Source organism: Mauremys mutica, chromosome 1 (assembly GCF_020497125.1).
Source record: "Mauremys mutica isolate MM-2020 ecotype Southern chromosome 1, ASM2049712v1, whole genome shotgun sequence".
Taxonomy (NCBI): Eukaryota; Metazoa; Chordata; order Testudines; family Geoemydidae; genus Mauremys; species Mauremys mutica.
Window position 1 is genome coordinate 39,330,374 of NC_059072.1, and position 27,956 is coordinate 39,358,329.

General features: G+C 42.2%; 1 protein-coding gene across 4 annotated transcripts; it reads right to left on the reverse strand.

Annotated features, from left to right (window-relative positions):
- Positions 1-258: 258 nt before the first annotated feature.
- On the reverse strand, positions 259-27,956 carry LOC123367001 (transcriptional regulator QRICH1-like). Of its 4 annotated transcripts, none has more exons than XM_045010977.1 (9): positions 27,929-27,956; positions 23,542-24,536; positions 11,101-11,257; positions 9,814-9,968; positions 8,218-8,332; positions 8,018-8,126; positions 4,700-4,851; positions 1,804-1,888; positions 259-1,438 (listed from the first exon to the last, which is right to left on the reverse strand). In XM_045010977.1, the coding sequence occupies exons 1-9, from the start codon at positions 27,939-27,941 to the stop codon at positions 1,252-1,254; spliced, it is 1,968 nt and encodes a 655-aa protein (XP_044866912.1). In that variant the 5' UTR covers positions 27,942-27,956; the 3' UTR covers positions 259-1,251. The 4 variants fall into 4 exon arrangements, with proteins under 4 accessions (XP_044866912.1, XP_044866924.1, XP_044866929.1 ...); XM_045010989.1 differs by lacking the exon at positions 27,929-27,956 and adding an exon at positions 27,682-27,878; XM_045010994.1 differs by lacking the exon at positions 27,929-27,956 and adding an exon at positions 26,988-27,007.

Genomic DNA, 27,956 nt, shown 5'->3' on the forward strand with positions numbered 1-27,956 from the left:
CAGCATTCTTCTTCAGTCAATAAGCATTTGAAGAGATGTGATCTTAGACCATATTGTGCATAAACAATAAATAGGTTGAGTCTGGTTTTAGTGAGCTATTCAAAAACAGTGGGTCACTTCATTTGCTTCATCTTCATGTTTAAATGTAATTTTGACAACACTATCAAAAGCAAAAAGTTTATTTTCAAGACAATTAGTGTTGAGTTTGTAAATAAGATAACATAGCATAATCTATACTACTTCCACTAACAAACTCCATTTTTCCTACTGGTGATTTATACAGTATTATCATGTGAAAAATATACAAAATCTCCCTGGAAAAGATGAATTTATGTCAACAAGATACTTTACAGCCACTGCTACAATGTTTAAGTGGCTGGGTTGTGGTAAGGCACTAGATTACTGAACTGAGGTAAATTTGTATAGATCTGTGTTATGCAAGCCTTCTGTACATGCACAGTTGAGTCCAATAAAGTGTCAAGGATGTAGTGAGAAATTTATCGATGCACATACCCACAACCTAGAAACAGGAACAGTCTCAGTGCTTCTGGTGTCTTTATTGCCCCAGCTTTTGAAAGTGAGGTAAATTCTTTCCCTGCTAACTAAAGAAAGTAATGTTTTAATGTAAGCTATCCAACCTTATACAAATATTGGCCACAAGGCATTTAAGGCGGTTAGATTTCTTACTCCTCTCAAAGAACTATTTCTCCAAAGTCTATCCTTTGCAAATAGACTAGTCATGGAAGCATCCTTTTAACAAGGAAAAAAATGTAAAAGTCAATCTTGTTTTACAGAGAAAATTATGCCTGCATTGCACTATTAGTAAGTCACAGTGTAAAGTAATATTATTCAGTAACCACTATTTCCATTGAGGACTTTGATAAAAACTGAATTTGTATACATGTCCCACTGTCAATTCAGTTTAAAGAGCTATGTACTTATAAATTAATCAAAATGACAGGTTTGGGACTCTGATTTAACTGGTGTTTTACAGTATTAGTACTAGAACCATATCTGTCCCTCTTTAGGTGCTAGTATAAATTAGACAAATATGAACAAAATAGGAAATCCACTTTGTGGAATTTAGCAAATTGGTACTGTTAAAGGCTATTTACTAATAGCATTCAGTCATCTTCTAGTAAAAAGAAAGTGTTAGCTACAGACAGTCTTCCATGCCTTATGAAAAAAAAATATTGCATTCACAACTTTGTAATAAGGGCAACATTGTAACTTATCCATTTGTCCTTGTTGCTATGTTGATATATGGGTCTTCACATGTGCTTCTTGGACCTCCTTGACCATCAGAATTCTAGTCAACATCTGCTCCATCACATCCAGTTTCACAGGCTGAGCAGAGTACCAGATAGGACTGTTTGGTGCCACGACTGGTTCAGGGACCAGATAGAAGGCATCACTTGGCCCTTTGACACCTTGGGGGCTATAAGGAAAGTTTAAATTATACCAAGCAACACACTACTTAGTTATACTCCTTTTAATAGCAAAATTAGAACTGACTTTCTTCTTTATTATGTAATAAGATATATTTGCTCCCACACATAAAAAGTTGCTAGCTTTAGGCATTCCTCTTTGAATTAGCAGTGATACACTCTTGCTAAACTCAGACTGGAATAGGTGTTTGTTGTGGTGTGAAGCCCAAGTATTAAATGAGGGAAGTCAATCATTATAGAAGAGAAAATCTTTCCCTGTGAACTGCTAAAGGTGTTATAGCTAGTATGATGAAACGATGTTGAAAGCCATCAAATGTTTAAAACTAGTGTAGAAAATAAGTCCTTAGAGCCTTACCATTTAAAGCAATAGAAGTCATACAGTTTTATGGGGCACTGCAAGGGGTTGTCTGGGTTTTCAGGTTGTTCCACATAAGTCTCATCTGCAAATCAAAAAAGAGGCAAATAGTGTGCAGTGAGTTCACAACACAGCATTTAGTTTCAATGAAGTATTTTTACAGATGAAAGTTTTTGATCAGTAGTAGTATTTTAAACCGTCTTATTTCAATGTGGCTCCTTTAAATAAAGTGTTTTTATAGCAGCTGAATATTTCAACAACAGGCACGCCATTATTGTAGTATGGAGAAACTTATTGCTCTTGCCAGTGTCTGACCTAGTCTGTGGCTAAATGACTGACAGCTTAGGAAAATAAAGCCAATCTGGTATGTTGTACTAGCAGATAAATGTTAGCCATACTGATCATCAGTATGCACAATTGTATCATAGGAAACAGGGTGCAGCTCATGCAACAGTAAAGTACTCCCTGCAGACAGTGGCAGCTAAAAACATGTAGCTATAAAAATGTATACTGTGAGTTGTATGGCTGACCTAAAACATAAGGATTTAACCTAATAAAAACCAACTGTTCATGTAAAAAGTTATTTACCAGTGATGAGTTTTCTGAATGTATGAGGTAAAATCCTGACCCCAGTGAAATCAATAGGACTTTTGTCATTGACTTCACTGGGGTCAGGATTTCATTCATTGTGTCTGCAGAACCTCATCATAGGTGTTGCAGATCCAGTCTAAAGCAGTCTGACTTTATGGGCATACATGCACCTCTCTGAAAATCCACTAAAACAACCAATGACTGTATGAGTGATTGCTTCCTAAATTACTTGATTTTGCAAAGCCTTTTCAAAAAATCACACACACTTTTTGGGCTAGGAATCATTTTAAAATGCTTTGCACAAAAAATAAAATTAAAAAAAAAGTGTGTACAAGACAGGAATTTTCCCTTGCAATCAGCTCAATGGCTCCAGGAGCTGGATCACTAGGATTGATGCCATTTCACTAGCCTAGTGAATGCCTGGGCATCATGGAAGGGACTGATTTGTAAACAGGTAAAAATTCCGTGGCACATCTTGGTGGGTAGTGTTTTAGCTCCCACTGGATAAGTAGAGAAAGTGTCATTCCCCAAAAGTGGCAGAAAGGGAAAGGAGACGAGGGGGATAAAGAGAAAAGGCAATACTGACAACCTTTCTAAGGACTCCAAATCCTCCATTCTTCTAAGTAAATCCTATACAATTTCCTTGGATGAAATCCTATTTATTTGTAAACTATGTTTAAAAAAAAAAAAGGTTGCTTTAGACCCTCTGGAAACCAAGTCATGACCTCCACTCAGCACTTTAGGAGTAGCTGCAACCCTACTACTCAAACTCATTTTCATTAAGAAGTCAAAGTGCTTAAACTTAAGTGGTTAGTATTCTTTACTGTCGTAGACAGGATGCATACTGGTTTATATTAAAATAGCACTGAGGCCTCAATAAGCGTTGCAGCCCCAGACAAACAAAAAAATATGGGTCCCTGCCTCAATTTAAGACAAGCTGTAACAAGTGACCATCAAACAACCTGAAGAAATGCCAATAAGATCACATGGTAACATAGGGAAGCTGTGCAAGTTATTCCCACAAAGCATATTAATAGGATGCCTCAAACTTTTGCAGCATAAAGAAAGTGTTACAGAATGCCACGCTGTTCAATACTTGCAGAAAGTGACCCAAAAGAATAAAATATGCATCCATCTCTCTTCAGAAAAGTTATAGCAACCACTGTTTAATGCTCTTGTAGAGTCTGAATGTACCCTCTCATTCGATAATTTAGGAATCACCTCAAGAGTTCATCTGTACATGCACAGTCCTCTCAGGGGTGGGGGCAGGGATTTCATTTGCATATATGTCTGATGCTATTTCTTTAAGCAGCCTATGCCTTATTGCTGCAGAGAAGATACTCAACTATTATGTATGTACGTACAGTAGACCTGTAGTAACTGGAGAATGAAGCCAATCACTTGACAGTTCAGAGCACAGAATGAGCTGTAGTTTGTTAAACTTCCAGATAGGCTAGTTCTATGACCCCCAACCATTTTGGAAAATGGCTAGGACAATAGCCTGCCAGTATGCTGGAGACAAAAATCCTTTCCTCTACAGAATGTCAATGTGAACTCCATACACAGGTTGATGACAAGTTATGATTTTAAGGAGAGAAACATACACTCTGAAGAGAGCAGATATGTTCCACCAAGGCAGAGCTGTGTGCACGTGATTGTAAATTAGGAGGGATTCAGGGAGCAAGGAATTGGCCCAAGCATTTTGAGTGTAACTGATCTAAAATATACATAGCATAATGCCCCCTGTGAAACAAATCCTATGTCTGGGTTTCTAAAAGAACTAGATGAAGATGCAAAAAGACAGAAAAACATGCAAGGAGAGAAGAGAAAGGAAATAGGGAGACAGCTTTAATAAAAGTGAGAAAAATCGCCAAAAACATGAAAGTTGGAATTTTTAAGAATACCCTGTACTTAGTGCTGGCCTTCCTTTGCTCTAATTGCTTTCAGTGGGTGCAGAGTTAGACCAACGCTGAGTGCATTTGAGGGTCCCAACTTAGATGTGCATCACTAGGGGTGGGAAATACAATCTAAAGTTCCAGGCCTGAGACTGACTCTACACAGGCAAACCCCTGCTTCCCTAAACAACCCCACTGACTTAAATGGGGCTTTGCACAGTAGGGGGGGTTCACCTACACAGTTATCTCTGCTGGAACAGAGTCTAAGCATATATGTACCCTAACAGCAGTGCTCAGATTCCAAACAAATTGCCAAGACGACTTTTTTGTCATGTCCTTCACAACCTTAGTGGCAAACAATGGCACACAATCATTTTAAAGGGTATCATCCTAGTCTAATGAGTTCAAACCTTTTCGTCCTCCAAGAATCTGTCCATAAAGCCTCAGGAATCGTATTACAGAACATTTGTCCTTTCCGATGCCTGTATTTTTCCTGGTCTGCTTCAGTATTTTGGAAAAGGCGAGCTGTGCATGCTGCTCCACAGTTTTCAATATGAAATACCTACTCACATACAAGAGAAAAACAATTATAACTCGGTTTTGGAGAGAGAGATAGTTGGCAGACTGGGCAGGGAGTACTTAAGGTTTTTTTTAAGTGAGCAGAAATATTTGTTAAAAGGCTTTCCAGATTCTCGATAAAAAGTATAGCTTTGGACTGTGGACCAAATTCTGACCTGTTTTACCTGTGTAAACCCAGAATAATTTGATTCAATAGTACGGTTTTATGGCACAGCAAGAATTCAGAATATAATCCTACCTGTTTAAAGTCGCATTCTGACTTCAACTAATTATATGAACTCATCTAGACCCCACCTCAAATTTCAGAAAGGTCCCTTCTGCATTGCGCCAAAACCAGAAGTGAGGACAGAGAGATAGAACCTTCCTTAAGACCTCATTATACTATACAGGTGTTTCCTTTTGGAAGTTAATCTAGGGACTGGATCCTGGAAGTAACTTTACTCACATGAGTAGTACCACCAAAGCGAGTATTTGTGGGATCCAATACTATATTAGAAAACATCACTTAATCATGCAAAGACTTATGCACATGCTTAATTTTACACATTGTGAGTAGTCTCACTGAAGTTTCTGCTGGATTGGAACTTTAGTGAAAACAAGGGTTGTTTGAGATCTTACTCCGCTTGTAGTATACTCCTAATTTGGTTACCAAGGAGTCTTAAATAACATTATAAAGAATCTTTAATAGCAAATAATCAGCTCTGCCTTCCACCACCATAAATAAAAGGAACAAATGAACATGAAAGAGAAACAGGAAGACAGACTAAAAAATAATTTTAATAACCCAAAATCTGATTCTCCATCTGAGAGCTATTTATTACAGCATAGTAAATAGAATAATCTTTCAAAATAAACCCATTCTGAATGCCTCTAACTTTTTTTGTTTGGGGAAGGTTAAAATATTGGTACACTTTTGGGTAGTTAAAGGCACTTAGTGTATGTCTACATAGGGATACAACACTTACAGCTGGACCACATCAGCTGAATTGGGCTCCAGGGCTGAAAATATCACAGTGTAGATGTTGGGGCTTGGGCTGGAGCCTGAGCTCTGGGACCCTGTGAAGGGGATGGTCCCAGGACTCGGGGTCCAGCCTGAGACTGAACATCTACATAGCTATTTTTAGCTCTGCAGCCTGAGTCCATGAGCCCGAGTCAACTGACCTAGGCTAACCAGGTCTTTAATCCCTGTGTAGACATACCCTCCAGCTCTTTTTCAACAAAGCATTTAAGTATGTGCTTGAAGCTAAGCACATGGTTAAAACCATAATCCAAAGCCAACAGAACTCAAGGGGAGTCTTTCCATTTACTTCATTGGACTTTGCATAGGTACTTAAGTGCTTTGAAGAACTGGGGCCTTAAATTTTAGCTTAAAATGACAGCTCAAAGGTGCGTAGGAATGCACATCCTATTGTGATGTTACTTAATTCCAATCTGTTTAAAATAATTACACACCGAAATTCATTTCTACTATAAAAAGAGTAATGCTGTCTTTTATAAGATTGCAAAATAAAGTTTTTTATATAAAAGTTTGTTTTTGGCAAAACATTTAAGTCTCTATACCCCCTAATATTTGGACACATCTTGTAATGAATGTTAATATTGCTTTGTGTTTTTGTTGATTCTGGTGCAGAAAGAAAAACTATTAAAAAACTAGGAATGGTATTTGTTAACTGCAGCAACAGAGGAAAAATACAAAACTTGCCTTGCACAGAACAGTAATTTTTTTATTAAAAAGTAAAGGCACTACCAAATATTTTAAGAGATATTATTTACCAGATAATTTTAAAAGAAAGTCAAATTCAGACCAACATGATTTGAAACAGTTACTTTAAAACTTTAGTAAATGTTTATCTTAATGCTTTTGTCAATGCACATCCTCAGAAGAGTCAAAGATCATCTGGTAATATAATTGAGCACAAATAGCATGTGGTCAGGAAGAATCATTGATTTATGTCTATCTTATAAATAACTTCAGAATATTTAGTTTTATACAGAGAAAATATATTTATGCAAAGGAAGAATAAGTAAATATGTATTCTATGATTTCTTGATTCCAACCTGTTTTTATAAAGTTAAATTCCAATTTGAGATGAACAATACCAATGTAATTAAGTAAATTAAAATTCTAAATTATACAATTAGGGTAAGCAAGTGGTGGGGAGAAGAGGAGGGAGGGAAGTGTAATCGCTTAAGACCACTAATGCAGAGTAATCTGCTGGCGGGCCATGAGACATTTTACTGATGTTGACTGTCCGCATGCACGGCTCGCCACAGCTCCCAGTGGCCGCAGTTTGCTGTTCCCAGCCAATGGGAGCTGCAGGAAGCGGTGGTCAGCATGTCCCTGCGGCCCGCCGCTTCCCACAGCTCCCATTGGCTGGGAACAGCGAACTGCGGCCACTGGGAGCTGCGGGGGGGCTGTAAACGTAAACAAAACGTCTCGCGGCCCACCAGTGGATTATCTGATGGGCTGTGTGCCGAAGATTGCCGACCCCTGCACTAATGATTAATATATTACCTTCCAACTGTGTTTTATTGCCGTGTACACATAGTTTGCTTGGCATTTAAAATGGGGCTCTCTTTCACTGGAAACAATATTAATGGATGTTCAGAAACTGACAGCACAAGAAAAGAAATAATACCAAGTTATTAAGAATTTACATAAACAGCATAGAGGGATTGTATCTTATAAGATTCCGTAATGAGTCCTGCAGTGGTTTTCACATGAATATTGTTTGTGGTTGTGAAAATAACCAACATGATAGTTCTGTTGTAAAGAAAGAAGTATAAAAATGAGAGCAAATGAATTATATAAGTTATGATAAGAGGTTTTTCTTTCAGTACTTAGCTTATGAAAAATTAGATATGAGTAATCAGGGAAAATAAATCTAACGACTACTTCTAACATGTACTATCCACTCCCCACCCGTCAGTTCACCATGTACACTAAACATCAAGAGATAATGAGAATTTGAGGAAAACACAAATAGTAAGGTTTTGGCAAGCATTAAAGTATATTTACCAATCCATCTGTTTGGTATGCAGGGGACAGAAGGAGTTTGGGAAATCTTTTTCAGCAAGTTATAAAAACTAAGCCATTTGGTAGGCTACATGGACTCAGACATGAATGACTTTATATAAAACATTCTTACTTAGTGTTGAAATACATCAGTGTGAACAGGAGAGTAGCAGGAGAATGTGCTCCAAGTTGTTTGCAGTCCCATAACATTTCCTCCATGATACAACTAGACAGAATATACCCTGGAAAACAAATATTGATACAAATAAATTCATTTTAGAACATACTAGTCAAGTACAGACTTCATTTCCCCACCAATGTTTCTCCACTTACCAGAGGGGCTCACTCTTGGACACCATCCCTTCATCACTCCATGAAGTCTTTCCAAAAACTTCACATAATAAAGATCAGCAAAGATGTTGTCAATTCTGTCATTGTCAAACATATACTATAAATAAAAAAAGAAAGGGTTGTGGGTAGGATAATAACTGAAATGAAAGCTTTGTTTTACTAGACCTCATTTTATAACTAAGGGTACGTCTATACTACCTACCGGATCGGTGGGTAGTGTTCGATATATTGGGGATTGATTTATCACATCTCGTCTGGACGCAATAAATCGACCCGCTAATCGACGCCCGTACTCCACCTCGGCAGGAGGAGTAAGCAGAGTTGACGGGGGAACCGCAGCAGTCGACTCGCCGCCATGAGGATGGCCAGGTAAGTTGCGTAGCTGAAGTTGCATATCTTAGTTCGAAACACCCCACCCCCACTAATGTAGCCCAGGCCTAAGTTAGTTAGCTTCTGTATGTCTCAACCATAAAATGGCTCAGAATGTAAACTCTACAAAAACATAACTCGGTCAGTACAGAAGAACAGGAACATCAGTAAATCTTCATCATTTCACACTAACATTTTCCCTAGTGAAGTGGGCTAGCATGTTGGAATTTAAATGATTCATTGTGGAAAAAAAATCCCATGTTTTAAATGAATCACTGACAAAGTTCTACTGACTCTTGCATGAGAGAGCAATTTCCCTACACTAGTATATTTTTAAAAACTGGATTTTAAGTTTGTTCTATTTAAATTATTATGGGGGGAAAAAAAATTAAACAAGTCTCTCTTCCACCCAAATAGTCTGTCTCAATAATGCCAGCAACATGCATACATCAACTTTCTTCATTTAGACTTTAGTCATCTGAACAAGAATAAACTGGAAAGTGAGTTTTGCAAGAACACTGAATTCAGAAACGCTTTGAGAATATAAAGCTCATTAGTCCTATTGATCAGGTATCAGCAATACAGGTATTTAAGACTTATTGGAAGAGGGTTCAAATTTACTATCACTGGCCTGGTCTATACTAACAAAATTAATATCTATATTCTAACAGTTCAGCTGATTGCTGTTAATGCTATCTGCACCTATGCCCTATCTATTTTATAGGCTAACTCCTGCTCCACACTAAGTTCCCTTAGGAAGGCATCTTGAAGGATGAACTAAACAACATGCTGTGGGTGCCTCCCCCAAACTATTTTGGATCTCTTATCATGAAAGCTTTAGTATGCTGACACTGAGGAATCCTATTATGCCTCAAAAAGCCCCAATTGTGCCCCTCCCCGAACCCCTCGAATTCCAACCCCCACCACCCTTAGGTACAAAACTAAAAGCTTCCACTGTTTAATTCTATATTTTAACAAATTATTTTATGGGATTGGGCAGAACACATTACATTAGTGACACTGTTTCAGGAAAGGGAATATATGCTTTTTCAACTTGGCATGAGTAGCTACAATCAGCTCTCAGATTTTCTTTGGCAACTAGCTCTCATGGGTTACGTCCTGAAGGGGAAAACGGCACTTTTCATGCAAGATCTAATTCTCTGTGTATAGTAGGAGTCCAACAGTCATTCAACAGCATTTTATGTTTACCTTTTGAATACAAAGAAATAAATAATACAACAAGTCTGCTTCATAAGAGGAACCATCTTCCTTTCTAGCTTCTTTGGTCATTAGGCACAGCCCATAATTCAGTTCTGCTATTGGCACTGAAAGGACATCTTCCCTAAAAGTCATTGGTTTTCTTTCTATAATGTGAAAAGAGCATATTTAAGCCAGGTTATTTTTCTCCTGTTATTTGTCAAGTTAGAGAGAAGAAAGGTTTATGCTAATAAATGTGTAATTTCTTGCGTGGTTTTTTAATGCTGAGAAATTTGGGTTTGTTTTTTTTTTTTTTATAAGTGACAAACCACTATATAACCAAATACCGTTTCTGGAAACTGCTATAGGTTTAAATATTCTGAATGAGCAGTTTACAACTAAGACTCTGTGTAAATTGCATTGTATTTTGTATCGAATCACAACAGCTTCAGAGGTAAGTGTTGGAATTTCACGAAATACCAGAACATGCACAATTGTTGAGTTCCCTCCCCTGCTGAACTGCTGCAATTTTTCCAAGCAGGCATCCCATCTTCCACCTCCCAGTTGAGGCAGAGGCTGCTTATGGGGGGTTAAGTGGGCTGATCCCATCCTGGAGAGTGCAGGTAAGTGGCAGGCCAGTCTCACTCTAGGGAGTGGGCATGGCAGGCCCCTGGGGCAGGGTGTGTGTCACCAGATGGCGCCATCCATCTATCCCAGGTCTGGCCCCCCCTCACACACATGCTCATGCTCCAAGCGGAAAATCCCTCTCAGCACCTGCAGTATCTCCCCTCAGCCTGCCATGGACTGCTGTGGAGTGGGCTAGGCCAGGCCAGGATCTCCTAATCCCCATGCATTGTCAGCACCTTCCCTGTCTCTCTGCTGGCCAGACAGGAAGTAGCAGTGGCAGGCTGGGCGAGAGCTGGGCCAGACAGCTAGCACCACATGATGAGACATCTCAACCTCTAACCCCCAACTGCAGCAGCTGTATTACCCCAATACTCTGATTTTTCCAACAGAGGGGAGGCAGAAACAGGGATGCCTCCTTCTGCCTCCCCACGGTTGCAAAAGTCAAAGTATTGGACTAATCTCACCATTTCTGTGCAGTCTGTGAAATTGTGATTTACACAGAGCCTTATTTTATAACTAATTTTGCAACCCTTAATCATGGATTTCAATGGGACGGCTTGGGGAGAAAGATACTTAAACAAAAATCAGACCCTGAATCTTTAGATGACATATAAGGACTGCTCTTTTTTTTTTTTTTCCAGTGAACAGTGAAAAATAAATTAAAAATCATACTTCCAAATCCCTGAGGGTTTTTTCCAGCATCTTTCCATACATCCTCATTTTTCATTTGTGCCCAGTTCTTCCAGAAATTAGCTCCTTCTTCTGGTTTGAGTTTGCAAGGAAGATGTAAATCAGTCTGTATCTGCAAGTGTGGCAGTGACTGAGAATCCTGTGTAACCAGAAGGAAAAAAAATAAGACAGCCATTTGAGAAAAAAGAAGTTTGGTATTATAGGCAAAGAAAGATTATAACCTTAAGTATGTGCTGATATTGTATTTAACAATATTTAAGTTCTCTTAGCATTTGCATTATAAATTGTATAATCTCAGCAGTTTTACAACCTGCTTTTAGATATGCAAAACAAGATTATCTTTCTCCAAAATGCTTTACAATACTATCTGGCAATATTGAGGCCTCGTTTCAAGTCTTTTTGGCCACTATTTTGAAAAATACTTTGTCAGCGATTAGGGGAGTTTATTTAAATTTTGAAGGCAAAGAAAGGGTTTTTAGAAGTTGATGTCTTTAGGTTTAAAGTTTTACTATTTTGCAGCAGTTATTGAATCTGTGTCATAACAATACATTGAACAAAAGCCAAATGCTGAAGCATGTGCAAGACACTGCATTTAGGAAGCAGGCCTTATTATGCACAGACACAGACCCCTGCTTAACATATTCCAGTCAAGTGATTTCAAGTCAAAATTATTTATTTTCTTTCAATTTATAAAGATACATATTTAAGAGGGCCCATCCCAGCTTCGTGCACTCTGCCATTATTTAATCTTGTAGAATTTGTATAATCCCTATCCCAATCAGCTTCATTTGTTTACAAAAACAGCAGTCTCCAAACAAAATCTGATATCTTAAACTATATCCCTTGCCACCTGCCTGTATCAAAACCTCCCAGCATGCCCTGAAGAACAAATTAGAGATATTGCTAACCAAAGGAGGCAGGGAAAGTGAGCTGCAAAGCCAAGGAACCCACAATGGGAATGCAGCATGAGCTTTCGTGGGTGAATACCCACTTCTTCGGATGCACCGAAGAAGTGCATCCGAAGAAGTGGGTATTCACCCACGAAAGCTCATGCTGCAAAACGTCTGTTAGTCTATAAGGTGCCACAGGATTCTTTGCTGCTTCTACAGAACCAGACTAACACGGCTACCCCTCCGATACTTGACACAATGGGAATGCTACACTAACCATTCTTTTATGTTATGGGTACTTGATCTCAAGTGCCTCCACTGACTACATCTTTGGCAGTATCACACAGAGAGGCAGTCTCTCAAGTAGGGGAGTCCCAGGTCATTTAGCATAACAGTAATTGGTTACAGCATCAAACCCGACCAGAATGGTGCCACTGAAAGAAGCTTCAGAAAGAACAAAAGTCAGCTGCCCGTATTTTAAGTCTGATGGACCATTAAACAGCTAACAGGTTACTGTCAACCTCTTGGTGTCAATTCAAGGTATTAGTGATAATCTTTAAAGGTCTGAGTAGTCTGGAACCCAGCAACTTGAGAGTGTCCCACTTAATACCCAGCCAGAGCTATCTAAGAGCATTCTGGGTGATCTTGTTAGTGTAGAGAGATGTTTGTAGAATATTGTAATTTAGAGACATTCCCTTATAAGGGACAGTATTATGAATATAGGAATTTGGAATTGTGCCCTGGAAGCAGGGGTTGGGACCATCAGGGCTGAGTGCAGCAGCTCATCACAGAAGCTCTCCAGTTTTGTTAAAATCTTTATTTCTTTCACATTCATTTGGTTTGTTTAATGAACCCCAAGATCATTATAGTTAGTTCCTGGAGTTTAATTCTGCAGGACTAGCAGCGGAGTTCTCTGTAGAGGGTCTTCACCTTTGGAACTCATTCCCCAGCCTAGAGCCTAAGTCTGGCAGCCTTCAGAGCACAAGCTAAAAGCACTCTTTTTTGGTTTCAGTACTTGATAAAGTTTTCATCTGTGTTATTATAGGGGTTGCCACCAGATCCCCTATCTTTAGGCTGGGGAACATTTTATATTATCCATTTTGTTACTTAACCACATGATAAAATTTGTTTTTCCCCCTTTTTCTTAAGAAGTTCAAGGCAATTACATACAAAATGTCAATTACTCAAAAAACTAGGAAATGCTGGGTTGCCTCAGAAACCTTAGCTCTGTCCCCCACCCCAGGTATATGCATGATACTACAGTATTATGTAATCATACACACAAGGGGGAGGCGGGCAGAACTAAAGCCGCAGAGGCAACCATATATCTGGCATTTCCCAGCTTTTGAGTGTTTGACTTTGCAACCTAAATAATATTCTTTTAATATAGTGTTTGTGGGCAATCATATTTAAAAGTGTCAGTAACACTGTATTGCTTATTTTTATTTTGTATCACATTGCTTGCCAAAGCAATGAGTACTCTAGAAGCTAAGAAAAATTATTCTAAAAACTTACATTTTTGTAATTAAAAAAAAAATTGAACCTCCAGATCAGGAACAATTCAATTGTCTCAGTTTTATTATGATTACCCACTGCAGACACACAGTATGAGCCTCTAAAAATAGTGGGCTTCTTTATCTATCTATCTATATATTTATTTTAGTACTGCCTTTTACAGGAGCTTTTTTCCTGGGGAGTGGGGAAGAGTGAGATTGCAAAATAATCCTTTTATAAAGAAGATATTGTTTCAATGTCTATACAGTTTAGATTGTTGTAGCTTAGAATACATTTTGTTTCCATGTTAGCACAAAATTAGTTTACCGAGAGAGTCAGTCCATGAGCTAGGGAGGAGATGGAGACCAGTTTTAAAGAGGAAACAGTTCACAGAAGAAGAAAGCTCCCAGTGCAAAGGGTGGCAAGTGAAAATGCAATCCCTAGCTAGAGAGAGTCATAGCAAGAGTACAGAGATAAACAAAATGAGTGAGAAGTACCGTAAATGGAGCAGGAATCAAAGAGGTAGAGTGTGGAATTAATGAGTTCACGAGAATATGAATAAAAGGATTACGTGAAATGGATGGGGAGATATGCAGGACTACTAACTGTCGTCTTTAACCTATCATTTAAATCAGCTTCTGCACCAAATGATTGGAGGATAGCTAATGTGATGCCAATTTTTAAAAAGGGTTCCAGAGGTGACCCAGGCAATTACAGGCAGGTAAGCATAAATGAACATAATTTGTTGAGGAATAGTCAACATGTTTTTTGTAAAGGGAAATCATGCCTCACCGATCTACTCGAATTCTTTGAGGGGGTCAACAAGCATGTGGACAAGGGGGATCCAGTGGATATAGTGTACTCACCAAAGGCTCTTAAGCCAAGTAAGCAGTCATAGGATAAGAGATAAGGTTCTCTCATGGATTGGTAATTGTTAAAAGATAGGAAACAGAGGGTAGGAATAAATGATCAGTTTTCAGAATGGAGAGAGGTAAATAGTGGTGTCCCCCAGGGGTCAGTACTGGGACAAGTACTATTCAACATATTCATAGATGATCTGGAAAAAGGGGTAAACAGTGAGGTGGCAAAATTTGCAGATGATACAAAACTACTCAAGATAGTTCAGTCCCAGGCAGACTGTGAAGAGCTACAAAAAGATCTCTCAAAACTGGGTGACAGTTGAAACGGCAGATGAAACTCAATGTTGATAAATGCAAAGTAATGCACGTTGGAGGGCATTACCCCAATTATACATTTAAATAGTAGGGTCTTAATTAGCTGTTACCACTCAAGAAAAGATCTTGGAGTCATTGTGGATAGCAGTCTGAAAACATCCACTCTGTGCAGCGGCGGTCAAAAAAGAAAACAATGTTGGGAATCATTAAGACAGGAATAGATAATAAGATAGAAATATCATATTGCCTCTATATAAATCCATGGTATGCCCACATCTTGAATACTGCGTGCAGATGTGGTCGCCCCATCTCAAAAAAGATATATTGGACTTGGAAAAGATTAAAAAAAGGGGGCAACAAAAATGATTAAGGGTATGGAATGGCTGCCGTATGAGGAGAGATTAATAAGACTTGGACTTTTCAGCTTGGAAAAGAGACAACTAAGGAGGGATATGATAGAGGTCTATAAAATCCTCACTGTGCGGAGAAAGTAAATAAGGAAGTGTTATTTACTCCTTCTCATAATACAAGAACTAGGGGCCACCAAATGAAATTAATAGGCAGCAGATTTAAAACAAACAAAAGTAAGATTTTTTTTTCCCCCACACAACACAGTGTCAACCTTTGGAACGCTTTGTCAGAGGATGTTGTGGAGGCCAAGACTATAATAGGGTTTGAAAAAAGAACTAGGTAAGTTCATGGAGGATAGATCCATCAATGGCTATTAGCCAGGATGGGCAGGGATGGTGTCAATGGCCTCCATTGCCAGAGGCAGGGATAGGGGATGGATCACTTGATGATTACCTGTTCTGATCATTCCCTCTAGGGCAGTGGTTCTCAAAGCCGGTCCACCGCTTGTTCAGGGAAAGCCCCTGGCAGGCCAGGCCGGTTTGTTTACGTGCCGTGTCCGCAGGTTCAGCCGATCGCGGCTCCCACTGGCTGCAGTTCGCTGCTCCAGGCCAATAAGGGTGGCAGGAAGCGGCGGCCAGCACATCCCTCGGCCCGCCTGCTTCCCACGGATGTGGCCTGTAAACAAACCAGCCCAGCCTGCCAGGGGCTTTCCCTGAACAAGCAGCAGACCAGCTTTGAGAACCACTGCCCTAGGGCACCTGGCATTGGCCATTGTCAGAAGACAGAACATGGGTAGATGGACCTTTGATCTGACCCAGTATAGCCGTTCTTATGTTCATTGTGGCTTTTCATAAGAAGTGTAAGGCTTCTTATTAGGGAACCTTAATGGTAAGAAGGAAGATAAAAGTTAGGGGAGGTTAGTGTGGAAGAAGAGAAAAGAGTTCAGTCTGCAAGGAGAAAACAAGGAAAAAGAAAGGACGGAGAAGAATTTTTCCCTCATCACCATAAACAGGAGAAAAGAAGAGAAACAACTTTCCCAACCTTTATTGACCTCACTTCAGTGCTCTCACCTGCCCTGTCTGATCTTTAATGACTAGCTAGCATATCTAGAGCTAACTAGAACATGCTTGCTATTTACTGCTTCAGTTTCTCCACTTTGCTGTTTGGAAGAGGTAATTCTTTCAACCTGCTGTTTATATTAATTTCCAGGAGACCAAGGGAGCCACTAAGAAACATAACACTGCATGAAAGAGTGACAAATCAGGTGCTATTTTTAATGCTATTGTCTGAGGAACCTGCAGGAGCAGTTGTAGAGTGAAACAAGTGGTGATCCTTGAGGAACACAAACTTGTTAAGTAATGTGAAATGATATAGTTCAATAATCATCTCCATTAATTACTGAAATATAGCACTGCACATTAAGAGATCTCACTGTACAGCTGCAAAAGAATACTTACAACAAGCATGACTCTGCTGGTACAGCACAGTTCACTTTAACATAAGGCAGCTAAGGAAGGCTCCTCAGGCAACATCAAAAAGATGATTCAGAGATCTTGTGTGCAGATGAATCTCAAAATAGTTGTTTCAGTAGCTACAGTGATCATCTGGAAAATAAAACAAGGCCCTATTAAGGAAAGCTTATTAGTTTCACTAATAAATTTGTAGAGATGTAATATCAAATCATTCAGATTCACTTGTCTCCTTTTTTGTTTGGTCTTAGCTTCCTTTAATGAGGCATTGCTGGGTTAAAACCATTTTTTTAAATGTAGGGAAATATTTTTTTGTAAACATTCAAATACATAAACTGAAATAGATTACAATTGCAATGTACTTTTTGCCATATATGTTGGTTACTTTTTAACCCTTTAGCTAGAACAAAATGAGACCCTATGGGAAGTTTCTGCCTGAAGACAAGTACTTGGTAAAGGAATGTAAAAATGATTCATCAGGGGTAAGGAAGGTGGCAGCAGACAGAGCCTGACTGCTCTGAGGGATACAGCACTAGTTTAAATCTATGTATTTTCCACCAGTCGTTATGTTTTGTATCTGTACATTAAGATTTAAGTTATAAACACAATGAATTATTTTTTTCCCCATTGCTCAGGAAGTACACACTTAGGAGGAGGAGGCAATACATACACACACACAAAATCGGTTCTCTCTCCCTGCATCAACTTTGCACCATATAAAGAGGCCCAAGTTTCTATTTTGTACCATACCTAGTGAACTAGGTTATTTAATCCTTGCATTATTGTTTTAGAAGGACTGCAGTGTTGGATCTAAACAGTGGAAAAAATAATCAGTCCAAGAGTCACATACTCTTTAAAAAAAAAAACACTACGCACAAGTGTTTATATAATATGAAACAAATGTTAGCTGTAAATATTTTAAGTGTTTACAATATCCTGGGCTGAGGGAGATTCAGTAGATTCCAACATGGGAGTCCAAGGTTCTTTCACACCCAGTATAGTCTTAATGCACCAAGTCTTAGTGATGTACATGGACTGGAGGTAATGCAAGACCCTCTCTAGATATCATAAACCCCACTGTGGGGCTACACAACAAGGAGTAACGAGTGGGGCGGAATGGCTGCTCCTGGAGGAATAGGCTGTTCATGGCAGGCTGCCCAATTTGCAGATCCAATCCCACACAAGTTGTCTGAGGTTGCAGCAGATGCTAGACCAGCCCACACGTGAAACCTCCTTGCTAGTTGGGGGAAGTTCCATCTTCCCCCTCCCTCCCTCCAAAAAAATTGCTCTAGTTGTCTGAGAAGAGTAAAGTTCATACTGTATATTCAGTATATATTCATACTAAGCGTAAGCAAGCTGTGTTGATGCAAGTTAATGCTTATTCAAATAAATTCAGTATTAGTTTGAGAAAGCGGGTGGGGGGGGTTTCAAATACACAAATAGAAATGAGAGGCACAACTCTCACTAAATCTCAATAGGGGCTGGGCATCAAACTACACTTTGTGCCTTTGCAAATCTCCCCCTTAGTCTTTGTGCATAAACTATCTTTAATACATACCCACAGCATATGCTTAATGGAAGTCATAAGTACTCAGTGAGAAAGAGGGAAAACATGGTATCTGTAAGAAGAGTAGGAAGAAAGAGCTGGGTACTACTGGTCTGTCATATTGATATTTATCACAGTCAAAAATATTTGAACGTCAGTGTATGAACGTTTGGAAGGATAATGTTTAATGACCACTAGAATAAGAGTTTGTTAATATAGTTGTGTAAAATATAACAGACTTACTAAGTAATGGAAAAAGGGTGGTACGTATACTTGTATTTCAGCAAATCGTTTAAAAAAATTGTATCATGATAAAGTAAATGGATAAATACTAGGGCTGCTGATTAATCACAGTTAACTCATGCGATTAACTCAAAAAAAATGAATCACAATTAATCTCAATTGTAATCGCACTGCTAAAAACTAGAATACCAATTGAAATTTATTAAATATTTTTGATGTTTTTCTACATTTTCAAATATATTGATTTCAATTACAACACAGAATACAAGGTGTACCGTACTCATTTTATATTATTTTATGACAAATATTTGCACTGTAAAAATGATGAGAAATAGTATTTTTCAATTCACCTCATACAAGTACCATAGCGCAATCTCTTCATCGTGAAAGTGCAAAAATATGTAGATTTGTTTGTTACATAACTGTTTTGTTTTTGAGTGAAATGTAAAATTTTAGAGCCTACAAGTCCACTCAGTCCTACTTCTTGTTCCGCTAATCGCTAAGAGAAACAAGTTTGTTTACATTAATGCTGCCCACTTCTTATTTACAGTGTCACCTGAAAGTGAGAACAGACTTTCGCATAGCATTTTTGTAGCTGGCATTGCAAGGTATTTACATGCCAGATATGCTAAGCATTTGTATGTCCCTTCATGCTTTGGCCACCATTCCAGAGGACATGCTTCCATGCTGATGACGCTTGTTTTAAAAAAAGTGTTAATTAAATTTGTGACTGAACTCCTTGGGGGAGAATTGTATGTCTCCTGCCTCTGTGTTTTACCCACATTCTGCCATATATTTCATGTTATAGCAGTCTTGGATGATGATCCAGCATGTTGTTCATTTTAAGAACACTTTCACTGCAGATCTGACAAAACGCAAAGAAGGTACCAATGTGAGATTTCTCAAGATAGCTACAGCACTCGACCCAAGATTTAAGAATCTGAAGTGCCTTCTAAAAATCTGATCAGTACGGGGTGTGGAGCATGCTTTCAGAAGTTTTAAAAGAGCAACACTCTGATGTGGAAACTACAGAACTCGAACCACCAAAAAAGAAAATCAAACTTCTGCTGGTGGCATCTGACTCAGATGATGAAAATGAACAATGCGTTGGTGTGCACTGCTTTGGATTGTTATCAGGCAGAACCCATCATCAGCATGGACGTATGTAGTGGAATGGTGGTTGAAGCATCTTTACTGCATCTGGCACGTAAATATCTTGCAATGCTGGCTACAACAGTTTCATGCAAACACCTGTTCTGACTTTCAGGTGACATTGTAAACAAGAAGTGGACAGCATTATCTCCTGCAAATGTAAACAAACTTGTCTGTCTGAGCAACTGACTGAGCAAGCAGTAAGACTGAGTGGACTTGTAGGCTCTAAAGTTTTACATTGTTTTATTTTTGAACGCATTTATTTTTTGTACATAATTCTACATTTATAAGTTCAACTTTCATGATAAAGAGATTGCACTACTGTACTTGTGTAACCCCTTTGGGGTTTAGAGAGCATGGCCCCTTTAAATCTTTTTCCCGGGGGGGGGGAGGGGGAGAGTAAGAAAAGGAGGGAAACTCCAGGTGGCAGGCTGGAGCTCCAGGGAGAGAGAGGCGCAGCCGGCAGGCCCTGGAAAAGTGAAGCAGGGAGAACCTGCCTGAGGAGGACAGGCCCAATCGGGGACAGCCCAGGACAGGAGCAGCACTGTGCCAGGGAGGAATCGCCCGAGAAGGACAGGCCGGAGCTGGACCCAGTATCACGCCTGCCCAAAGCTGCGTGGGGCTGTGAGTACTGGGGCTTGTGACTCTGCATTGGGAACAAGGAGGGAGGCTGTAGCTAGTTAAGTGGGGAGGTGGTCGCTTTGTGGGGCTTTGCAGAGAGCAGCAGAAGAGGGCACCAGAGGGGTTTGTTGGGGGAAAGTTCACTGGCGCCGAAGAAGAACCAGGAGCACCGAAAACTAACCACTGGCCTGGAACTTTGCTCAGGCCTCCTGAACTCTATGTGCAGACACATTGCTAAGTGTCTGCCCTTCCAGACTATGCTCCCACTGGGCCCATAGGGCCTTGGTTTGAATGCAGCCCTGTTTTACTGCTCCCCCTATATTTCCCATTGTTGTTTTTCTCCTCTCATCCCTCTGTAAATAAATATCTCCCTTTGTTATATCTATTGTACTTTTCCTGTGGGTGGGTGTGTTCACTCTGGGGGGTTTGGAACAGGTGCCCCTGGGGTGGAAGGGATTTCTCCTGCTGCAATCCTGCACGCGCCTTCTCTTGGCCAGAGCTGCCTGCAAAGCAGACTCCATCTTGGCCACGAGGGCGCTAAAGTTACACTTGTATTAAGTGAATTGAAAAATACAATCTTATTTTTACAGTGCAAATATTTATATTTTTATCATAAAGGGAGCACTGTACACTTTGTATTGTGTTAATTGAAATCAATATTTGAAAAACTGAACATCAAAAAAAGTTCATATAAATAGTATTCTATTAATTTTTTTAATTGTGCGATTAATCACAATTTATTTTTTTAATCGCTTGACAGCCCTAATAAATATCAATTAAATAAAAATACCACATCTTGGATTAGAGATGGATTGACAAACAGGAAACAGAGAAAAGTCCTAACTGGCAAGACCTCCACATGGTAAACTATCATGTGGTTGTCACTAAGACCCATATCTGATCTAAAAGAAGAACAATGCAGATCACTCATACTATACAACCAGGCTTCTGCTTCTAAAATGAGGAAAGAGTAATTCTCTAGGGCAGTGGTTCTCAAAGCAGTCCGCCACTTGTTCAGGGAACGCCCTTGGTGGGCCGGGCTGGTTTGTTTAGCTGCCGCGTCCGCAGGTTCGGCCTATTGCGGCTCCCACTGCGGGAAGGGTGGCTGGCACATCTCTCAGCCTGCGCCACTTCCCGCAGCCCCCATTGAACAAGCGGCAGACCGACTTTGAGAACCACTGCTCTAGAGTAACCTCCAAATCTGGCAAGTAGAAGTTTTTTAACCTTCACTATACTGATGTATGGTTTAAAAAAAAAAATGATCAGGTTACACAGTTCTTAACGCTTAGATTTAAAGAGAAACACAGACCTCTTCTTTTAATAATATTTACATTCTTTAATATTAGTATTACTATTGTGCTTAGATCATTTCATTGCTACACTGGTGTATCCGTCTGCAATCCCCTTATTTATAACTTTTTAAAAACTTTTGGGTGCTACAACCACCAAATTAGGACTATAAATGACTACTATTACAGCCCTTGTCCATTTCTGTCCCCAAACAATGTTACCATAATCCCACAATTTTAGGTTTATATTCAGCTACATTGGGGGGGGGAGGGGCCGGAGAAGACCAAGTTTAAAACAAATATAGTTGATTAGTGTTGTTCATGCAATCAGCTAAATTAAGGTTTGTAAACAAATATTGTGCTAGTTTTGCCAAGAAAATTAAGACAAACTTTCTCCTTACAACACATCTATAGTTAAACAAGATTTTTAATTAAAGGACACACTGGTTTTGGCCAAGTTACTTCACAATACAGTTGAACCCTGTTATCTCGACGGCCTAGGGGTTTGCCAAAAGCCGTCGAGATAACCAATGATCGAGATAAACCCCTATCCACCCCCCCACCCCCTCCCTGCCCCCTTACCGCGCTGCCTGCACGTGGCTGGATCCGGCAAAGCGGAGCCGGGCGGACGGGCGGGCGGCGAAGCGGAGCCGGGCGGGCGGCAGGCGAAGCCGGGACCAGGTATGTGGGGCGGGGACGGGCAGGGACCAGGTATGCGGGACCGGGCGGGCGGGGACAGGCAGGGACCGGGTATGCGGGGGCGGGCGGGCGGCGAAGCGGAGCCGGCGGGCGGGCGGCAGGCGAAGCCGGGACCAGGTATGTGGGGCGGGGACGGGCAGGGACCAGGTATGCGGGACCGGGCGGGCGGGGACAGGCAGGGACCGGGTATGCGGGGGCGGGCGGGCGGCGAAGCGGAGCCGGCGGCAGGCGAAGCCGGGACCAGGTATGCGGGGTGGGCTGGCGGGGATGGGCAGGGACCGGGTATGCGGGGCCGGGCGGGCGGGCGGCGAAGCGAAGCCGGGCGGAGGGGCGGGCGGCAAAGTGGGGACCGGCGGAGCCGGGCGGGCAGGCGGCAGGCAAAGCGGGGACCAGGTATGCGGGGACGGGCTGGCGGGGACGGGCAGGGACCGGGTATGCGGGGCTGGGCGGGCACGGGCAGGGACCGGGTATGCGGGGGCGGGCGGGCGGCTGGGGACGCGGGGGCGGGCGGCTGGGGAACCGCGCGGCTGGAGAGCCAGGGAGCGGGCGGCTGGGGACGCAGGGAGCCGGGCTCGAGATATTAGGGTTGGGCAAATCGACATAACAGATGAGAAGCCCATAAGATAAAGAGGGAGTTTGGCGGTTCCACTTGTAAAACCTCGAGTTAATAGGATTGGCAAGTTAACCGAGGTCGAGATAAATGGGTTCGACTGTATATAATATGCACTGTAATTATTGCTTTTCTGTACGGTTCATACCAGAACTAAGTTCATAGAGAATTCTTTTGTCTAATACCCAGAAGTAGGGGCAGTTGCCTGAATGAGAAATATTTTTCTACAATGTATACATTGTAGAATCACAGTTTTATTAGACATAGTCCCAAAGCCACAGTTTTGACAGGGATCCCTAGTTTCTTATAAACAAAAACACCCCCACACCTTGGTCTACCTTCATTGAGACCTGTGCAGTGCAACTGGGGTTCAATATGAACATGGGGCCATGGAGTTGCATGCAGGCACAAGACCATCCACGTGGAGCATCTTGCCTAAATTTGTTATAAGGTAGAATGAAAAAAAAAAAATCTACACAGGTACATTTCAAATTTTTGGTGTAAAAGTTTTTATCTTTTAACATGGTAATATCCTATCAATAGGAAAGTTTGATTATTAGAGTACATTATGCAATGACAAACAGGAAAAGCTAATTTTGCAATGTTTAATATTGTATCTCTGAAGCCTGTTCAGTAATGATTTATACTTGTTAAACTCTTCAGGAAGTTTTGTGCATGTATATTTTAGGCAGATAAAAGGCAGCTAAAGCTTCAGCCTAACTATCTTGGTCTCAATGCATAATCCCACCTGAACTCACCTTCCCCTGAGAAGGAGTTAATACGAGTAATAGAAAACCCAGCTTGGAGAAGCAGAAAGGTCTAGGACTGGACCCAGAGAAGTCACAAACATACATCCCACCACAGAGCTTCATATTTGTGCTTACCTGCATCTGTTGCTCATCCCAGTATTCAGCTGATTGATACATCCTCTTTCCACTCTGTACAGCGAAAGGAAGGTGCATATTTCCATTCTTATTTATACACTGCACTGGGAAACAGGGTGTGCTAGGAACAGGACTCTCCTGAATACTCTTTCTAGCTTCTGAAAGAACTTGAATATTATCCTTGCTTTCTTCTAACTTAATGCTAGTCATATTCATAGCCATTTCACCAATCTGAATAATACCACAGGCATCCCGATAAACAGGGGTATTCACCATATTCTGAGCTTCAGGGCAAATTGCACGAGGACAAACTGCCCATGATTCTACATCAGGCAGATGGCCATTTGTTCCTGTAGCAGGTGCAAGTCCATACAGTTGATTCCTATCTACTGTTAGCAGTTCTTGTTGAAGAGAATTGTAAGCCTGCTGTTGGGTATGGCTAGGCATTGTTAGTACAGTAATAGGTATATTCTGCAGAGCACCTTGACTATTACTGTAGTTCTCTTCTACTGGCATGTCAACTTTCCTTTTCTTCATAGGTTGAGAAATACATGACAGTCTTCTTTCACATTCAGAGGCTGATGTATTAAATTGCCCTTCAGGGGAGGGCTGAGCCTCTATCTGAAGTTGTACTTGTTTGACCAAATGATTTTGCTGCATTTCTATTTGATGGCCTTGTTGAGACGGTGTATGGTACACTTGAATATGCTGCTGCTCTAGAGGTCCACAGTAGCTTAGTGCTGGATGTTGGAGAGGAGATGTGACTGGATGCACTAATTCTAACAAAGGCCCTGCTACATCGGTGCTGCCCATGTATATATAATGATTTCCTTGTTGGTATACCGAGATTGGAGAATGCACAAACTGCTGTACTTCTTCTGGTCCTTGACTACTAAATGAGTCTAGAAATACTTTCATGTGATGTTGAGGTATTGAATGGGCTTTCATACTTTGGTGATCTTCATACTGGATGGAATGATACATCCTTCTGAGAACTGAAAAAATCATGTAAATAGTGTATGTTTAAACTAGAGCAACTGCAGAACAACAGAAAGCCAATTCTCTGACACTAACCTAAACCAGTTTTGTAGCTCTTCATTCAATAGACATTAATAATTCCCAACAACATTAATGAGCATTACTGCATGTTTGGACTAGGTACCTACATATTTAGGATGTTCTAAAGAAGCACAAGTCACAAACTCCTCAAACCCCTGAAAGGATGACAGCCTGGCTGTGCTTAGCTACTTTCCTATGTACATTGCTCCCTATAAGCTTTTGTTACTTTATATTTGCATAAGGGTACAAACACAGAAAACAACTGAAATTATTTAGTGCCTGATCGTCACATGGATTCCCAGTGAAATCAATAGAGGTTTATGTGCATGGAGCTCACTGCAGGATCAATGCCTTAGTTTTTAATTCTTCTGCTACAAAAAAAGAGAGTGTATAGAAAACAGTTTATAGGTTCATCTTTATATATCTGAGTAACAATAAGAGGGCAAAAACATTTCTATGTTGTTACTGCACTATTCACTTTAGTTTAAGTGTAATGAAAGAGAATGGTTGGATAATACTTGTACAGTAACTCCTCACTTAATGTTGTAGTTACGTCCTGAAAAATGTGACTAAGTGAAACGATGTTAAGCGAATCCGCTTTCCCCATAAGAATTCATGTAAATGGGGGGGTTAGGTTCCAGGGAATTTTTTTTTTTGCCAGACAAAAGGCATTATATACATTTTAAACAAGCAATTTAATACAGGTACTGTACTATAGTTGGGAGGTGCCCCTGCCTTACCCTACACAGGCACAGCCCACTGGCGCTGGAGATGAGGCAGGCAAGGAGGCTGAAGGTGCTATAAGCTAGGAGAAGCACATTGTGCAGCAGCGGCAGCTTCCACTACTCTGCAAGCACTGGGGGCGGGGGGCTCAACCCTCAGCCCACCCACTCCCTCCCCCCACAAGCCCCCAACCTTGACCTGCCTCTTCTCTCCCCCTACCTCATCCCCCTTTACTTCCCATGCTGCATCCTCACTTCTCCCCCATCCCTCCCCTCCATTCTAAACGCTGCAAGACAGCTGATTGCCCCGGGCAGGAGGCAGGGGAGGGAGGGGGAGCCTGCACATGGAGTCCTCGCTCCTCCCCCCCCCCTCCTGCCCCCAAAATGCTGCAAGCCAGCTGATTGCCACAGGCAGGAGGTGGGGAAGGAGGGGCAAGCAGGGCTGGCTCCAGGCCCCAGCACGCCAAGCGCGTGCTTGGGGCGTCATGCCGCGGGGGGCGCTCTGCCGGTCACCAGGAGGGCGGCAGGTGGCTCCGGTGGACCTCCCACAGGCATGCCTGCGGAGGGTCTGCTGGTCCACCGGAGCCGCAGGACCAGCGGACCCTCCGCAGGCATGCCTGCGGGAGGTCCACCGGAGCCGCGGGACCGGCGACCGCCAGAGCGCCCCCCACGGCGTGCCGCTGTGCTTGGGGCGGCGAAATTGCTAGAGCCGCCCCTGGGGGCAAGGCACTGATCCGCAGGGTCTGCCAGCAGGTGGGAGGTGCTGGGGGGGCGGGGCATAGGGAGGCTGCCAGCTGTGGAGAAAGCAGGCAGCCAAACAGCATAAAAGAGTGGAGCATTGCACAACTTTAAATGAGCATGTTCCCTCATTGATCAGCAACGTAACAATGTTAACTGGGATGACAAAGTGAGAAGTTACTGTACAAGTACCGTTATATGGACAAATGGAAAACTTTAGTTGCAAGATGGATAATATATGCTTTACCACTGCCCTACCCATAAACCTTAGCCTTGTTCTGGTGTGATGGTCTCTAAATGATGGGATTGTTCAGTCACCATGCCCATTATATCCTTAGTTTGTGTACAGCAAAAAGGAAAGCAATTTGTACTCTCTAGACAAAGCCACTAAACAGTGGATGGACCAAGTCCCATTAACTAAAAAAAAAAAGCTGTCAGCAGGAACCAGTTTAATTACTGTCAGTGTCTGTTTCTGAAGCAGGAACCTAAAGATTAAAGGCTCCCTATATCCTTGCCATTCCCTTAGTCATCTGATATCTGCAATAAAGAATTAACAGACAGTTATTCCTAAAACAACTGGCTTTAGTCAAAACTAACTGTTTAAACAGGTTATTTAGCTATAATTTTATCTGCAAAATGAGCCAACACTAAAAACTGTAAAAATTAACTGATCTTGAGAGAGACAAGGGGGGTGAGGTAATAGCTTTTATCAAACCAACTTCTGTTGGTGAGAGACCGAAGCTTTGGAGCCACACAGAGCTCTTCTTCAGCTCTTAAGAGGCATGTAACTGCTTTTATTTTCAATGTAGTTTGCAGTGAGAGTGACACAGTTTCTCCTCTGAAGCTGTCATTTTAGATGTAGAACAGGTAGGGGGATTTTTCCATCCCCTCTCCCCCTTTATCTGATCAAGAAGTAAAAATACATACTTGCACTTCTGAGACCCAAAGAAACCTCCTGTCTGCTGACTCGGTGCATTATCTCCCCTCGGGTCAGCACTCAGTCACTACACGCTAAAGAATATTTTCCACGTGAGCAAGATTCTTCTCCCCTACAGTAACAGTGGCAGCTACACGTACACTCACAGAGCGGTGAGGACGAGCAAACGGCGGTGTCATTTTCCCAGGGTCCCAACTCCCCACCCCACTCGCTTTGGCTGCGAACCCTGCAGGGGATCCAGAACCAGACCGCACTGCACGTGCCGCTGGATCATCGCAGGCACTTCAGCCCCTCGCAGGACAGCGTCTCCGGGTCCCCCCACCCCCCAGCAGCAGCTGCAGCTAACAACCGCCCCCCCCGCAGGGCTCAACTCTCCTAACGGCCCCTGGGCACCTTCCTGACTCGGAGCCCCCGCGGGCGGGATGCGAAGAGGAGTCACAAGGACAAAGGGGAGGGCGGGGTGGAGGAGCCTGAAGAGGGGCTGGGGCCGCGGTGAGACGGGGCTGGGTGGGGGGCAGCTGCAGGGGAAGGCAGCGAGAGGCGGAGGAGGACGAGCGGCCGGGGTGGGGCTGGGGCGGCTGGCCCCAGGCACGTTACCTCTGGGCAGGGGGGTCCGCGGCACCGGCAGCCCCGAGCCGCCCACGCCGGGCTTTGTCTCTCCGGGGCAGCCTCCCCGTCACGCACCCGCTGCAGGAGCGCTCCAGCTGCAACTGCGGCTGCCGCCCGGATCCCGCCTGAGCGGCAGCGGCCCGAGCCACAGGAAGGGGGCGGCCCGCCCCGGGGCAGCGTGGTCCCAGGTGCCGGTGCGCGCGACAAGGGGCTTCCCAGCGGGGCAGGTGTCGCCAGCTGCGGGGAAGATAGGCGCCTGCGCGTGCCTGGGAGTGGGTGTGCACGCGAGTGCGCGTGCCTGGGGCGGGGGTGCGAGCCTTACGCTGGGCGTGCATGTCTCAGGCGAGGTG

Coding starts and splice junctions, on each gene's coding strand:
- LOC123367001 (XM_045010977.1), bottom strand. Junction 11,258..23,541: donor GGGATGAGCAACAGATGCAG/GTAAGCACAAAT, acceptor CTGGTTACACAG/GATTCTCAGTCACTGCCACA. Junction 8,127..8,217: donor TCCAAGAGTGAGCCCCTCTG/GTAAGTGGAGAA, acceptor TTTGTTTTCCAG/GGTATATTCTGTCTAGTTGT.